This window comes from Castanea sativa, chromosome 6, assembly GCF_040712315.1.
Source record: "Castanea sativa cultivar Marrone di Chiusa Pesio chromosome 6, ASM4071231v1".
Lineage (NCBI taxonomy): Eukaryota > Viridiplantae > Streptophyta > Magnoliopsida > Fagales > Fagaceae > Castanea > Castanea sativa.
The window spans coordinates 57829946-57844932 of NC_134018.1; the positions used below are offsets into that span (position 1 = coordinate 57829946).

A 14987-nucleotide genomic window follows, 5' to 3' on the forward strand; every position below is an offset into this window, starting at 1 on the left:
TGCATGATGTAGCTGCTGAGACTGGGATGTCAACACCAATCCTTCTCTGTTTTGAATAACAACACCAACACCGGACCTATTCTCCTAGGAAAACACAGCACCATCAACATTTACTTTGACAAAACCATGTGGAGGTTGCCAACACACCCAAGGAAGAATCTGTGGGATCTTCCCGGGGGGTGGGGTTGGATCGCAATAAACTAGCGAGACGGTCCTTTGAAGCTTGAGCTAGAAGGTGTAGAGGTCAGCTGGGTTGATGGAGACGAACCTGATTTTGCTGGTTCCAAATTGACCATATGGTCATTGTGAAAATTTCTTTGCTCTTGTTTTTCTGCAATATCCAAGCTACAAGATTTTTAAAATCATCGAAATGCGTACCTGGCCGAAAACTCCATAGCTCCGCATCTGACCGAACTCTATCGACCTCTCGGCATGACCACAAAGCGTGAAACACAGATTCTGGCCAATCTTGGCAGCGATCACAAATGGGAGAATCAATGATCATACGCCAAACCAAATTCATCTTCATAGGCAAAGAATTCCGGCAAGCCCTTCATACCATATTCTTAACCTTATTCGAAACTTTTAGTGATCAAATGCCCTTCCACAAAACCATTTTCCTGATTGGTATTACTCGTTAACATGTTTATATTATGACATATAGTGTTTGAGTAATATAATACAAAAAAATTATAATGTTTTATGCAAGAACATCAGAGTGAATTTATACAAACTACTTTTTAATCTTTTCATTTTTTTCTTCTCAACTAAACAATTTTTTTTTTTTTTTTTTTTTCATTCCTCCACTTTTCTATCATTCCAACTAAACAAAAATAAAGGAAATTAAAATATTTTCTATCATCTTATTTTTTCACAATTTCTTATTTTCTATCTTTTTACTTTTTTATTTCTCTAACCAAATAGACCTTAGATTATTCTAGAATAGAATTTTCATTTTGTAAACAGAAAAATAGATTAACTGTTGTTAAAATTTTTTCATTTAATAAAATATTAAATAGCCTGTACCTCGCAAATGGTGGATTTAATTAATTAGGGGAACAAAATGTTGCACATAACTAGCAAGTCATTTATGTATATTAAATTATTAACGCCCACGTTTTCAAGGTAATAATTACTCTCATCTTATTTTACCCCAAAAAAAAAAAATTTTACTCTTATCTTTCATTTACTTTCTTCTTTTTTTTTTCCTCTTTGAGAATCTTATTGGAACTTTTTTTTTATGGGAATCTTATTGGAGGTTTTTTTTTTTTTTGGAGGAAGGAATCTTATTGGAATTTAGTTGGACTGGGCCTACAAAGTACAAAAAACATAGGACCAGCGCATTTTTTATTTATGGGAGAAGTAAATATTGGTTTAAAAATTATTTTTAAAAATATTTTACGGAAAAAGAAAAAAATTGTTTTTTTTTAAATAAAGAAGAATGCTACAGTTACAAACTATTTTACAACATTTTTACAAATTTTTGATGTGACCAATTTTTTATTAGTTCTCATCTAGGTCCACCATTAATATCGCTTTTCCATTTACTAATAATCATTCACTGTATCAACAGTTGTAAAATTTTTTATAAAATAATTTGTGTTTCTAGCAATAAGCCACCAACCACTTATATAAATTTGAAGCTTACCCCTGTGGCCCTATCATATGGGCATAGCAAAACTAGTAAGGAATACACAGAAATCAAGCCGCAAGAACTGCGCTAGCTGTTGTCTATTTCAATATGGCTTCCAAACTGAAACAGCCACAGCCACTGTTATCTGACCTCGTCTCCGGCATGAGCTCTGTTCCCTCTAACTACATCCGACCCGCCAACGATCGTCCAAATTTTCATGAGGTTGTGTCATTTGATGGTTCAATACCTCTTATTGATCTTCAAGGCCTCTATGGTCCTAAGCGCTCAGAAATAGTCAAAGAGATAGGCCTTGCCTGCCTAAACTATGGCTTCTTTCAGGTACTTTCTCTCTTTCTCTCTCACATACACATATTTCTACTGAACTTGCATTAGTGTATTTTCTTTCAATTAATATACATCACATCATTTTTCTCTTTTCAACATCGTTCCAAGGTTAGCAGCCATGGAATTTCAGAAGCAGTGATCAATAACATGTTAGATATATCAAGGGATTTTTTCCATATGCCGGAAAGTGAGAGGTTAAAGAATTACTCTGATGATCCAATGAAGACAATGAGACTCTCGACTAGTTTCAACGTAAGAACTGAAAACGTATCCAGCTGGAGGGATTACTTAAGACTCCATTGTCACCCTCTAGAGGACTACATCCAGGAATGGCCAACCAACCCTCCATCCTTCAGGTATTACCAAAAAAAAAAAAACTAACTCCACTGATAAAGACATGACTGAGGAGTGGTTCAATTTTTTATCCAGATTTTAATACATACATGTACACCGTATTGTACCCTGTACTTATTGATGGAACAAGAAAATTTCTCTGGGGGCTAAGTTGAATATATACAAAAAAAAAAAAAAAAAAAATCTAAAGAATAACCTACACACCTATAATATATGTTTGAAACATGATTTAGCAATTGTTATTTTCTTACATATAACAAAACATTATATAATATTAATAAAAACTAAAGGCTTTTAACTCCTAATGGTGAAATCAACATTTATACTTTCTTCTAAAAAAAACATTTATACTTTTTTTTTATTAAAAAAAATTATACTTTCTTCTAAAAGGAAAAAAAGTAATGACCAAATCTCTAATTTGTTAAATGAAAAATGAAAAAAATAAGAATGTTTTTATTAAAAATATTTACTTATATACTTGGAAGATATGCTATTATGGTATTATAGTAATTAGAGAAAGAAATAGTGTATTAATAATATATAAAATTTTATATTTTTATGGAATATATTAAATACACCAAGAATTAATAAGTTATTTTTGGTATGAGAGTAATTAGAAGAAAAAAAATGATGTATTAGTCATCTAAATAAATGTGTTACATCCTTCTCAAAAAAAAAAAAAAAGAATGTTACATGTTTCTAGTAAAAATTTAGGTAGAGTCATTATTTAAATTTAAATTTTGTTTTTAGCAAAAAATATAAGAGGGATGGGGATTTTTGAAAAGTTAAGAGGGTGATGCCCCCCCCCCCCCCCCCTCCCCTCCTTCTGCCTCTGCTTATATCCATGTCCATGCTTTCTAGGTATATACGACTTACAATTTTATTTAAAAAGTCTCAGTGAAAAAAAATTAATAGTGTGGTTTTTGAGAAAGTAATAAACTAAGTAACTAACTTCATAGTGTGGTTTTTTTTTTTTAAAAAAAAAAAAAAACTTCATACGAAGATTATTGATTCAGTTTCTCTTTTGAATTTCTTAATTTTATATACTTTTTTCTTTTTAAGAGTCCGTTTGGTTAGATATTTTTAGAGATTAAAAAGAACATTTTTAAAATTTAAAACTTTGTAGTTATCATCTTTCAAAGGATTGTATAAGACTCAATAAGAAATTGTTATACAAAACTGAATTTTAAAAAAAACTTCCAACTTTTATACTAAAAAAATGAAAGAAAATTATACATTTGTAAGTCTCTAATTTAAATTTTAAACTATCTTCTTCTTCTTCTTCTTCTTTTTTTTTTTTTTTTCAAAGCTATTTTTCTTAAAGGACGAATGCTATTTTTTTGAAATCTGCCCCCTAAAACAGGAACGTAGCTAGGCCCCTTGACGTGAAGAAGCAAAATGAATTTGTGATATAAACATATATGGATTATATATATATATATATATATATATATATATATATATATATATATATATATATATATATATATTATACAGTGATTCTAGTGAACACTAATCATCTTAATTATGTCAAACGTATGCTACCTACGTCTTCTGTTTTGGTTAATTATAATATAAATATGATTAATGTTTTCTCGGGTCGTGATTGATAGGAAATATAATTACATTTGTTCTAAATAATCAAGTGTCTAATAATTTTTGTTTTGCAGAGAAGTTGTTGGTGAGTACTGTAGAAATGCAAGAGGCCTAGCACTAAGGCTGCTTGAAGCAATATCAGAGAGCTTAGGACTTGAAAAAGATTACATAGATAAGGCTCTGGGGAAGCATGGTCAGCACATGGCTATCAACTACTACCCACCTTGTCCACAGCCAGATTTAACCTATGGATTACCTGGGCATTCTGATCCTAACGCCGTTACCATACTTCTCCAAGATGACGTGCCAGGTTTGCAAGTACTCAGAAATGGCAAGTGGGTTGCTGTCAGTCCCATTCCATCTACCTTTATTGTCAATATTGGTGATCAAATACAGGTAAGAAATTTAATACATACCACCGCGTATTTTTGACGCGATAGTTACTCTACAAATATAAATGTTTGTGATGTATAGAAACATGGACGGAGCCATGTTTGGACTTGGGGGCAATGGCCCCCCCCTTTTTAAAAAAAATATTATTATTATTATATATATTAGGTACTAATTTTAGCTATTTTGTTTTAGAAAATTACACTTTTGCTCCCTTAAAAATATCATTGATTCTTTTAAGAGTATTGTTATAGTCACAAATTTTTCTATAACATTTTTACAGACGGTTAAGGTAACAAATTCTTATTGGTTCGCATTTGGGTTTACCACTTACATTATTAGCAATTTGTAAAAAGGTTTGTAGTTCAAACATTTTCCACATTTTAAAGACCATTAAAAAATATTTATATGTCTAAAATCTAAAAAAGAAATATACAAGCCCAAAAAAATTAGTACAACAACAAAAATTATCAATAGTAAAACTATAAAAAATAAAAAATTAAGTCTGATCAGCCAATTTTACTTAAAACAAAAAATCTAACCCTTTAAAAAATTTTAAACAACTAGTAACTAAGCAACTAAGTAGCAACAAATTCGAAGGCCGAAGTTATTGCACACAACCAACAACAGAGCCGCCCCCCCTAACTCTAAGTTCTGGCTCCGTCACTGTATAGAAGGTAGGAGCTGGAGTTTAAATCTTTAAGAGAGAATTTTACACACATATACACTTAGATTAAATTAGAGTAGAATTCCTATCTTATATTAAAAAAAAAAAAACTCTAAATGGAAAATTTTAAAGGAAAAAATAAAAAAAGTGACTAACTTTTCTTTTACAACATTTTCAATTTTTCATAATTTTTTTTTGAAATGAATAATTAATTTATACCCTAACACAGAATATATTCAAATACAATTGAATAAAAGACATTATATGTTCTATTAATTATCTATAATTAATGTTAGCTGTTAGCACCATACATTTTTATACATATTTTATAACTAGTGATTGACTGTATGCTATTACCAATGATTGACTGTCTATCATGTCAAACGGAGCTATTATTTTTTTTCCATTGCTCACTTTCTACAACGAAAATTGTTTGTTAAAGTGTACGGTATTCTAGTTAATTAATTTTCTTCCGTATCAAAATGATGTAGTTCAAGGCTTTACCTAGGACATGAGATGCGCAATTTCCAAAATCAGATTTAAAATGCACTATATTCATGTTTGTATGGGCAGATGTGTGAGTGTGCGTGTATGAGATCACTTCATGGTATCATTCTTTTCTTCTGTTCTGAGTGATCTTCGCATTCTTCTGCAACGTGCGTCAACTTTTATACTCAAACCAAAAAAAATATTCCACAAAAACTGATGCGTATGTCAGCTCATATGTCACTCATGTTTATTATCGATTTGTCATGCATGTGTTACGCCATTTTCAAAGCTCAAGATTTGACCGTCGTTAATTGATTCGAATGGCAGTCAATTACAAATTCACAATGGTCGAACGCCTTTTACTTTTCTGGGTTCCCCTTTTCATGTGATGACTCAGTCTAGTATTACCAATTATATTTATCGGCATCTAAATACAATATATATACATAAATTGATTAACGTGAAGCCATGTACAAATATAATGCAGGTACTTAGCAATGACCGTTACAAGAGTGTGCTACATCGAGCAGTGGTGAATTGTGACAAGGAGAGGATCTCTATTCCAACATTCTATTGCCCATCGCCTGATGCCATGATAGGGCCAGCGCCACAGCTGACTGATACTGATTCTTTCACCCACTATAGGAACTTTGCTTATAGTGAATACTACGAAAAGTTTTGGAACCGGGGCCTCACAACTGAAACCTGTTCCGACCTGTTCAAAACATCCCATCCTTAATCACGATGAGAAAGTCTCTAGACACGACACAAGCCATCATAACATTGTTTATATTTTTTTGGACATACGTTTGGGTGAAAAAGTGTGTGAAAATACGTGTAATATTATTTAAACACTTAAAATTGTTGTTTAAACAACGGTAATAAACGGACCGATAAACATATGACAGAATCTACAATTTAATATTTGTAATTCATTAATTTTGGTATTTTATGTAATTTATGTTATTTTAGTTTTAGGTATTTAATTTCCTGTTTTAAGGTACTTTTAACATTGTTTAGTCAAATTAGGATATATTTTTTTTTGTGTGTTTTCCTAACCATCCTAAGTTTTCTAGCTGCTTTAGGTTTTCTTTTTACTATTTAAATGCAGTGTAACCTCTAAAGGCAATTTAGTTTTTCAGATCAATAAAATATAGACTTTGTCTATTGCTCTCTTTGATGGATTCTAGACTTATCAACTTGTAGGTTCAAGGAACTCCTCGTGGATTCAAGGTTTACTAGAAGAAACTAACAGTTTAGTTTCTGTTTCCATCAAAGAGAGTATTGTATGTGCTTTCTTTAAGCTTCCACGACATCAGTTGGTATTAAAGCCTTAACTTACCCTAGTTTGAAGGCTAATTGGCGAGACGGTAACTACCACAACAACAACAATGAAGTTGAAGACACAATTCTTACTAGGGCTAAGTTCCACCAATTTTGTTGAGAGACAACAAACTATGCGTGAAATTTGGCAAGGAATTGCTACTCTTCTTGCTAGGAAATCAAATCACAACAACAATGATCAATATATTCAAAGACACACTCCTAATTACAAGAACATTCCATTCTTTGATGGAAATATGTGTAAGTTGGATTTCATTGATTGGATTCTTAATTTGGAAGAGTATTTTAATTTTGGAAGATTTGTGAAGAAGAAAAAGTATGGCTTGCATATAATAATTAGAAGATAATTAAAGCAGAGGAATGGTGGGAAGACATTCAAATCGATAGTGAACGTCAAGGTAAACATCCGATTTGCTCTTGGCAAAGAATGAGAAAGGTGTTATTGATTTATGTTTTCCCCATGATTATTATGATATACTAGATTATACAAATGTTGATTATAGATCTGTATATTCATATGAAAAGCAATATTGTCAAAACATAAAAGGCCAACCAAAAAACCAAAATGATCACAATCAAGTCCATGTGTTAAGAAAAGAAAAGTGTTTGAAGATTGACAAGATGCAACCAATTTCTAAAGAAAATTTGGAAGTGGTTGAAAAATATCAAGACTTGCAACAAGTCGTTGAATTGAAGTTTAACGATAGCACATTTCAAAAGTTCAAAGAAGAGGTCAAAGAAAAGAAGATTGAGTTGATTGTCGATAAAGGTAGAAATCAAGAGATGGTAATTATTAAAAATACTGTAGAAGATCCAATTGAGGTCAAATATGAGAATGAATCCATCACCCACAATCCCCAAGTTCCAGTTGATTTGTTGAAGATGACTGCACAATATGTTGATTTTCTTGGAGTAGAAAATTTTAATTTTATTATCAACCCTTTGTTGATTAATGTTGCAAATAAATTGAAGATAGATGAGAAGAAATTTTATGCTACACTTTATGAAGGATTCAAGTTTCAAAATGAAATCAAGTTTTTGAAAAATGAAATCAAGTTATTAAAGCATTCAAAGTATTTGTTTATTTGGATTAAAAGATTTCAGATTTCGACTATCAACTCGAGGACGAGTTTTTTTTTTTTCAAGTGGGGGGGGGGGGTCTGATGTAGGATCTACAATTTAATATTTTGTAATTCATTAATTTTGGTATTTTATGTAATTTATGTCATTTTAGGTTTAGGGAATTTATTTCCTTATTTTTAGGTGCTTTTCATATTGTTTAGTCAAATTAGGGTTTTGTGTGTTTTCCTAGCTGTGGGGAGTAAAAGGACCCGAGCAGGTATTTGGGCCTTTGGGCTCTAACAAGAAGGGCTTATCCGTTCTTGATTAAAAGCCTGTTAGTACTGCAAATTGGCCCATAAGCCGAGGGTCCGAGGATACATCCGAGAATGAATTTCTCCTCGGATAGACCCAGGAGAACTCGAAGATTTGCTATAAAGATCAAGGTAGAGTTCCAGAAAGACTGTTGGTTAAAAAGGGGATCCCTGTACCCTCTAGATGCACCGGTGTTAGAGAAATATCTTAGAAAAAGGTTGCCACCTCCACATTAAAGATCCTGCACCTACCTCCCTGGCCGCATTAATGGGGAAGTGACCCCTGAACAGTGGAACTGAATCTTTTGGCTACTATTTAAAACACTTGAAGAAGGTGGTGTCAGGGGAGGAGGAGAAGATTTGTGCAACACGTGGATAAAGCACCAAGAGAAAAAGTATTTAAGGAGGGGAAGGCCAAAGAAAGGGGGATCGGTCAGTTATCAGGAAAGGAATTAAGAATTGTAACCTTCAAGGGAGAAAGGGAAATAATACAGAAATTGTCCTCGGCTTATGTCCGAGAAGGCTCCTTTGCAATAATCATTTACTATTCACCAGTATTTTTACACTTTAGCCTGTTCATTAAGTTTCCAGTACCCCTAACTAGATTTCAAATCCACACTCTATAAATTTTATTGTTTAAGGCACATTGGGCTTAAGCCCATAGTTGTCTTTGGGTCCAAGTGCAATTGTGCACTTACAATTGGCGCTGTCTGTGGGAATTCTAGTCTTGAAGGAGCTGGAATACTATGGCAGGCTTAGGCTCACACCATGCAGAGTCTCAAGGATCACAACTTAAGGATCTTTTCGAGCGTCTTGAGCGTCGGAGGGATCGAGAGGGAAGCGTTCACACGGAATACCCTAGAGCGAGCCTACTCATGGCGGAGGCAGCACCACCCACGAGGATGGTGCTAAGGCCATGCAGAAGGATATTAATCATCTTAAAAGGAAACTACACCGCGTCAGACGCAAGCATTCACCATCCTCATCTAATCCTTCTTTAGGGGATGCCCGGGGAAGTAGCTACAGCTCAAGGTCATGGTCGCCCCCCAGCGCAACGTCCTCTTGTGAGGAGGACAACCCACCAGCTCGTAGGCGCAAGAATCTCCCTTCTAGGGGCTTGGGGAACGATGCTATGAGTCGGATGTTGCACCAGCTCTCTAAATCGCCATTCTTACGGAGGATTGAGAAGGGGAGGCTCTCTAGGAGGTTTACCCAGCCTACCTTCATCATCTACAATGGCCGGACTGATCCGGTGGAGCATGTGAGTCACTTTAACCAGAGGATGGCGGTGCATTCTTATAATGAGACCCTGATGTGTAAAGTCTTCCCCTCTAGCTTGGGACCCGTCGCTATGAGGTGGTTCAACGGCCTTAAATCGGGGTCTGTAGGTTCGTTTGGGGAGCTTACTAGAACATTTGCGTCGCGGTTTATCACATGTAGCAGAGTTCCTCGACCATTGGACTCACTATTATCTATGGCCATGATGGAGGGTGAAACGTTGAAGGCATACTCCGACCGGTATTGGGAGATGTTTAATGAGATAGATGGGGACTTTGATGAGGTGGCAATTAATACCTTTGAGGTAGGCCTTCCTACTGATCATGACTTGAGGAAGTCCCTGACCAAAAAGCCCGTCCGCAGCGTACGTCGCCTCATGGATCGTATTGATGAATATAAAAGGGTAGAGGAAAACCAACAACAAGGAAAGGGTAAGGTGAAGGTTATCCCGCAGGAGAGAGGGGATTTCAAGTCGGACAGATATCGCAACAACAAGCCGAGAAGAGATTACACCGGGCAGTCTGGCTCGGCATCACCTCAGACCGTAAAATACTGTGTTTCGAGAACCAGTACACCAGCTACTGGAGAAAGTCCGTAAAGAGCCCTACTTTAGGTGGCCTAGTAAGATGGCAGGGGACCCTGCGAAGAGGAATCAGAATCTCTTTTGTCAGTACCATCAGGACGTGGGTCATACTACAGAGAAGTGTCGGGCCCTCTAGAACCACTTGGAGCAGCTTATCAGTGAAGGAAAACTGAAGCAACACCTTTATCAACCTAACGGGCAGGGCAGTCAGTCCGGCTCAAACAATCAGAAGAATAATTCATCTCGGCCGGCATTGGGAACAATTAACGTTATCTTTGTTGCACCTGGCAGGACCGGCTCATGTCCCACCAGGGTGATGGCAGTTTCGCATTCTCAGGCCGAAGAGACAAGCTGTAGGCCAAAGAGGTTGAAGGTAAATTTGCCCGTCTTGGGATTTTCAGAGGAGGATAAGGTTGGGACCATCCAACCCCACGATGATGCTCTTGTGGTCACTCTGAGGATAGGAAATTACGACGTAAAAAAGGTTATGATTGATCAGGGCAGCGGTGCCGATATCATGTACCTTGATTTATTTAAGGGGTTAAGGTTGAAATTGGAGGATCTTGCTCCTTATGATTCGCCACTTATAAGCTTTGAAGGTAAAGCTGTTGTACCGAAGGGACAGATTCGTTTGCCCGTTCAATCCGGTTGGGAAACGGTTGAAGTGGATTTTATTGTGATTGACACATATTCTCTATATACAGCCATCCTTGCCAGGCCGTGGCTGCACGCTTTGGGTGCTGTCTCATCTACTTTGCATGTTAAGGTTAAATTCCCGTCGGGGGAATACGTTGAAGAGATTCTTGGCAGCCAATCAGTGGCTAGACAATGTATATCGACTGTAGTGCTGCATCAGGCCGAAACTGATTCCTCGGCTTTGATCATCAAAGACTTATAGCAATTAACAGCTCCGAATGCGCCCAATGCGGTGACAGGAGAGGAAGCCCTCTGTGAGGATTTGGAGAAGTTTTTGATAGCGGATGACCCTGAAAGATTCTTCCAAGTTGGCATACGTTTGCCACACTAGGAGAAGATGGATTTGTTGGAGTTTCTGAAAGACAACATCGATGTTTTTGCATGGGACCATTATGAGGCTCCGGGCGTAGACCCAAGCTTCATTTGTCATCATTTGAATGTCAACCCTACCTTTGTTCCGAAAAGGCAGCCACCTCGGCGTTCCTCCAAGGAACACTCTGAGGCTATCAAAGAGGAAGTGCTCAAGCTCAAGAGGGCTGAGGCTATTAAAGAAGTTTTCTACCCTGAATGGTTGGCGCATACGATTGTGGTCAAAAAGAAGAATGGAACGTAGAGGGTATGTGTGGACTTCACGGATTTAAACAAGGCCTGCCCAAAGGATTCGTTCCCAATGCCACGTATTGATTAGCTGGTGGACGCCACTGTCGAACATACTCTGATGAGTTTTCTAGATGCCTTCTAGGGTTACCACCAGATTTCATTGGCATTGGAGGATCAAGAGAAGACTGCTTTCATTACTCCAACAGGGAACTATCACTATAAGGTCATGCCATTTGGGTTGAAGAACGCTGGGGCTACCTATCAAAGAATGATGACCAGAATGTTTGAACTACAACTTGGGAAGACCATTGAGGTATACGTGGATGATATGGTGGTGAAGAGTAAAACAATACCTTCGCACATTAAAGATTTGGCCGACACCTTTCAGGTGCTTAGGAAGTACAAGCTGTGCCTTAACGCCTCAAAGTGTTCTTTTGGTGTGGGTTCTGGATAGTTCCTGGGTTATACGATTACTCATAGAGGTATAGAGGTAAACCCGGCACAGGTCAAAGCTATTCAGGACTTACAGCCGCCTCGGAACCCAAAAGAGGTCCAGAAGTTGACCAGAATGATCGCCGCACTCAGCAGATCTATCTCTCGGTCAGCTGACCGGTGCCGTCCTTTCTTCCAATTGTTGAATAAATGGAAAGGGTTTCAATGGACCGAGGACTGCGTGTTAGCCTTCCAACAGCTTAAGCAATATCTTTCTCGGCCACCCATTTTGTCTCACCCCGAAGTGGACGAGGTCCTGTTTGCATATCTGGCAGTGGCCGTTCACGCAGTCAGCCTAGTCCTCATAAGGGACGAAGGTGGGGTGCAGAGATCGGTCTACTACATCAGTAAGTCCTTGAATGAGGCCAAGGTGCGCTATCTACTTTTGGAGAAAGCACTACTGGCCATAGTTCATGCCACGCGGAAGCTTTCTCACTATTTCCAGTCCCACACCGTGGTGGTTCTGACCCAACTGCCCCTCAAGTCAGTATTACGCAGTGTCGATTACTCTGGCAGGGTGGCTAAATGGGGAACCATTTTGGGAGCCTTTGACATTAAATACATGCCGCGCACCTCGGTGAAAGGCCAAGTCCTTGCTGATTTGGTGGCAAAATTTGCTGAACCATTGCTAGAAGAAACTCTGAAGGAATCACACATGGATGAAAAATCAGTTGGTGTGATCACAGGCGCAGCACCTCCAACTTGGAAAGTGTCTGTTGATGGGGCAGCTAATCAGAGAGGGTCTGGTGTTGGACTTGTCCTGATATCCCCTGAGGGAATTGTCTTCGAAAAATCTCTGAGATTGACGTTCTCGGCTACTAATAATGAGGCCGAATATGAAGCAGTCTTGGTGGGCATGAGCATGGTACATAGGATGGGCGGAAAGGAAGTTTATATGTTCTCGGATTCTCAGTTAGTGGTCGGCCAGGTCACGGGGACCATAGAGGCCAGGGATCCAAGAATGCAAGAGTACTTGGCCCAGGTCAAACGTCAGCAAGCTAAATTTGATTCTTTCGTCTTATCTCATGTTTCTAGAAGTGGAAACAATCATGCAGATTCTTTGGTCACATTAGTAACATCCTCGGCTCAGTGTTTGCCCAGGATTATCCTTGTAGAGGATTTGCTAGAGCTAACTCTTACCACTGTCAATGTAGCCCATATCCATCTGATAAGGCCTGGACCTAGTTGGATTGACCCGGTGATATCTTTTCTGAAAAACGACATCCTTCCTAAGGACAAGTCTGAAGCAAATAAGATTCGTCGAAAGGCGCCGCGTTTCTGGTTGTCCGAGGATCAGAAACTGTATAAACGATCCTTCTCAGGACCATACTTGTTATGTGTGCACCTTGAATCAACGGAGATGCTTCTAGAAGAACTGCATGAAGGGATTTGTGGGAGCCATACTGGGGGGAGGTCCTTAGCCCACAGAGCCCTGACTCAGGGATATTGGTGGCCCAATATGCAGAGGGAAGCTCAGGCCTATGCAAGAAAATGCAACCAGTGCCAGAGGTTCGCCCCTAACATTCATTAACTTGGAGGGGTTCTCAATCCTCTCTCCAGTCCTTGGCCTTTCGTACAATGGGGATTGGACATAGTGGGGCCATTTCCGAGGGCTGCAGGAAACAAAATATGGCTGCTCGTGGGGACCGACTACTTCACTAAATGGGTCGAGGCTGAGCCCTTAGCAAATATTAGGGACGTTGATTCGAAGAAGTTTATCTGAAAAAACATCGTTAACAGATTTGGTGTAGCACACACACTTATTTCGGATAATGGCGTTCAATTCGACAGCAAGGCTTTTAGGAAATATTGTGGTGATATGGGCATCATAAATAGATACTTCACTCCAGCTTATCCTCAGGGAAATGGGCAAGCCGAGGCCGTTAACAAGGTCATAGTTAGTGGGCTCAAGAAAAGGTTGGACGATGCGAAAGGCAGATGGGTAGAAGAACTACCACATGTTTTATGGACGTATCGAACTACGCTGCGCAAGTCCACTGGAGAAACTCCATTCTCTATGACTTATGGGGTCGAGGCAGTGATACCTCTTGAATCTGGTTTCTCCACCCTAAGGACGAGTTCTTTTAGCCCAGAAAACAACAAAGGCCTCCTGGAGAAAGGCCTGGATTTAGTTGAGGAACGGCACGAGGCAGCTATGGTCTAAATGGCTTATTATCAACAGAAGCTTAAGCGGGGGTATGACGCCCATGTGAAGTTAAGGCCACTCGTGCCTGGGGATCTTGTACTAAGAAATGTTGTGGGCACTGCTAAGAACCCAGCTTGGCTGGGTAAGCTAGGACCAAACTGGGAAGGGCCCTATCGCATTGTTTCAGTAGCAGGCATAGGGTCATATTGGCTAGCTGACCTAGATGAAAAAATTGTACAACGCCCATGGAATGTAAATAACCTTCGAAGGTATTATTATTAATAAAAGGTGCTTTTGTTGATCAGCAGTTCAAAGTTATGAATACGTTAGGGGCTTACAAGTACTGTTCTTAAGTATCAAACAGAAACTTGGTTTTGTATGGTCCTCGGATCACAAACCTTGTGGAAATTGATATCTTATCATTTGTTAAACAGAACCTTAGTTATGCCGGGTCCTCGGGCCTTTTACTTTGGGGAAATTAACATCTGAAGTTATTATTCCTAAGTATCAAATAGAAACTTGGTTTTGTATGGTCCTCAGACCACAAACCTTGTGAAAATTGATATCTTATCATTTATTAAACATAACCTTAGTTATGCCGGGTCCTCGGGCCTTCTACTTTGGGGAAATTAACATCTGAAGTTATTATTCCTAAGTATCAAACAGAAACTTGGTTTTGTATGGTCCTCAGACCACAAACCTTGTGAAAATTGATATCTTATTATTTGTTAAACAGAACCTTAGTTATGCCGGGTCCTCGGGCCTTCTACTTTGGGAAAATTAACATCTGAAGTTATTATTCCTAAGTATCAAACAGAAACTTGGTTTTGTATGGTCCTCGAACCACAAACCTTGTGGAAATTGATATCTTATCATTTGTTAAACAGAACCTTAGTTATGCCGGGTCCTCGGGCCTTCTACTTTTGGGAAATTAACATCTAAAGTTATTATTCCTAAGTATCAAACAGAAACTTGGTTTTGTATGGTCTTCGGACCACAAA

The 14987-nt window shown here is 38.0% G+C and overlaps 1 protein-coding gene across 1 annotated transcript; it reads left to right on the top strand.

Moving 5' to 3' along the window:
* Positions 1-1635: 1635 nt before the first annotated feature.
* On the top strand, positions 1636-6213 carry LOC142637896 (protein DMR6-LIKE OXYGENASE 1-like). The gene is made up of 4 exons (XM_075811860.1): positions 1636-1972; positions 2087-2334; positions 4003-4324; positions 5962-6213. The coding sequence occupies exons 1-4, from the start codon at positions 1742-1744 to the stop codon at positions 6211-6213; spliced, it is 1053 nt and encodes a 350-aa protein (XP_075667975.1). The 5' UTR covers positions 1636-1741.
* The last annotated feature ends 8774 nt before the right edge of the window (positions 6214-14987 follow it).

Excerpts from the sequence above, each read along its gene's own strand:
- LOC142637896 (XM_075811860.1), top strand. The coding sequence starts at position 1,742 with ATGGCTTCCAAACTGAAACAGCCACAGCCACTGTTATCTGACCTCGTC. Across the intron at positions 1,973-2,086 it reads TAAACTATGGCTTCTTTCAG|GTTAGCAGCCATGGAATTTC; the intron begins GTACTTTCTCTC and ends CATCGTTCCAAG. Across the intron at positions 4,325-5,961 it reads ATATTGGTGATCAAATACAG|GTACTTAGCAATGACCGTTA; the intron begins GTAAGAAATTTA and ends AATATAATGCAG.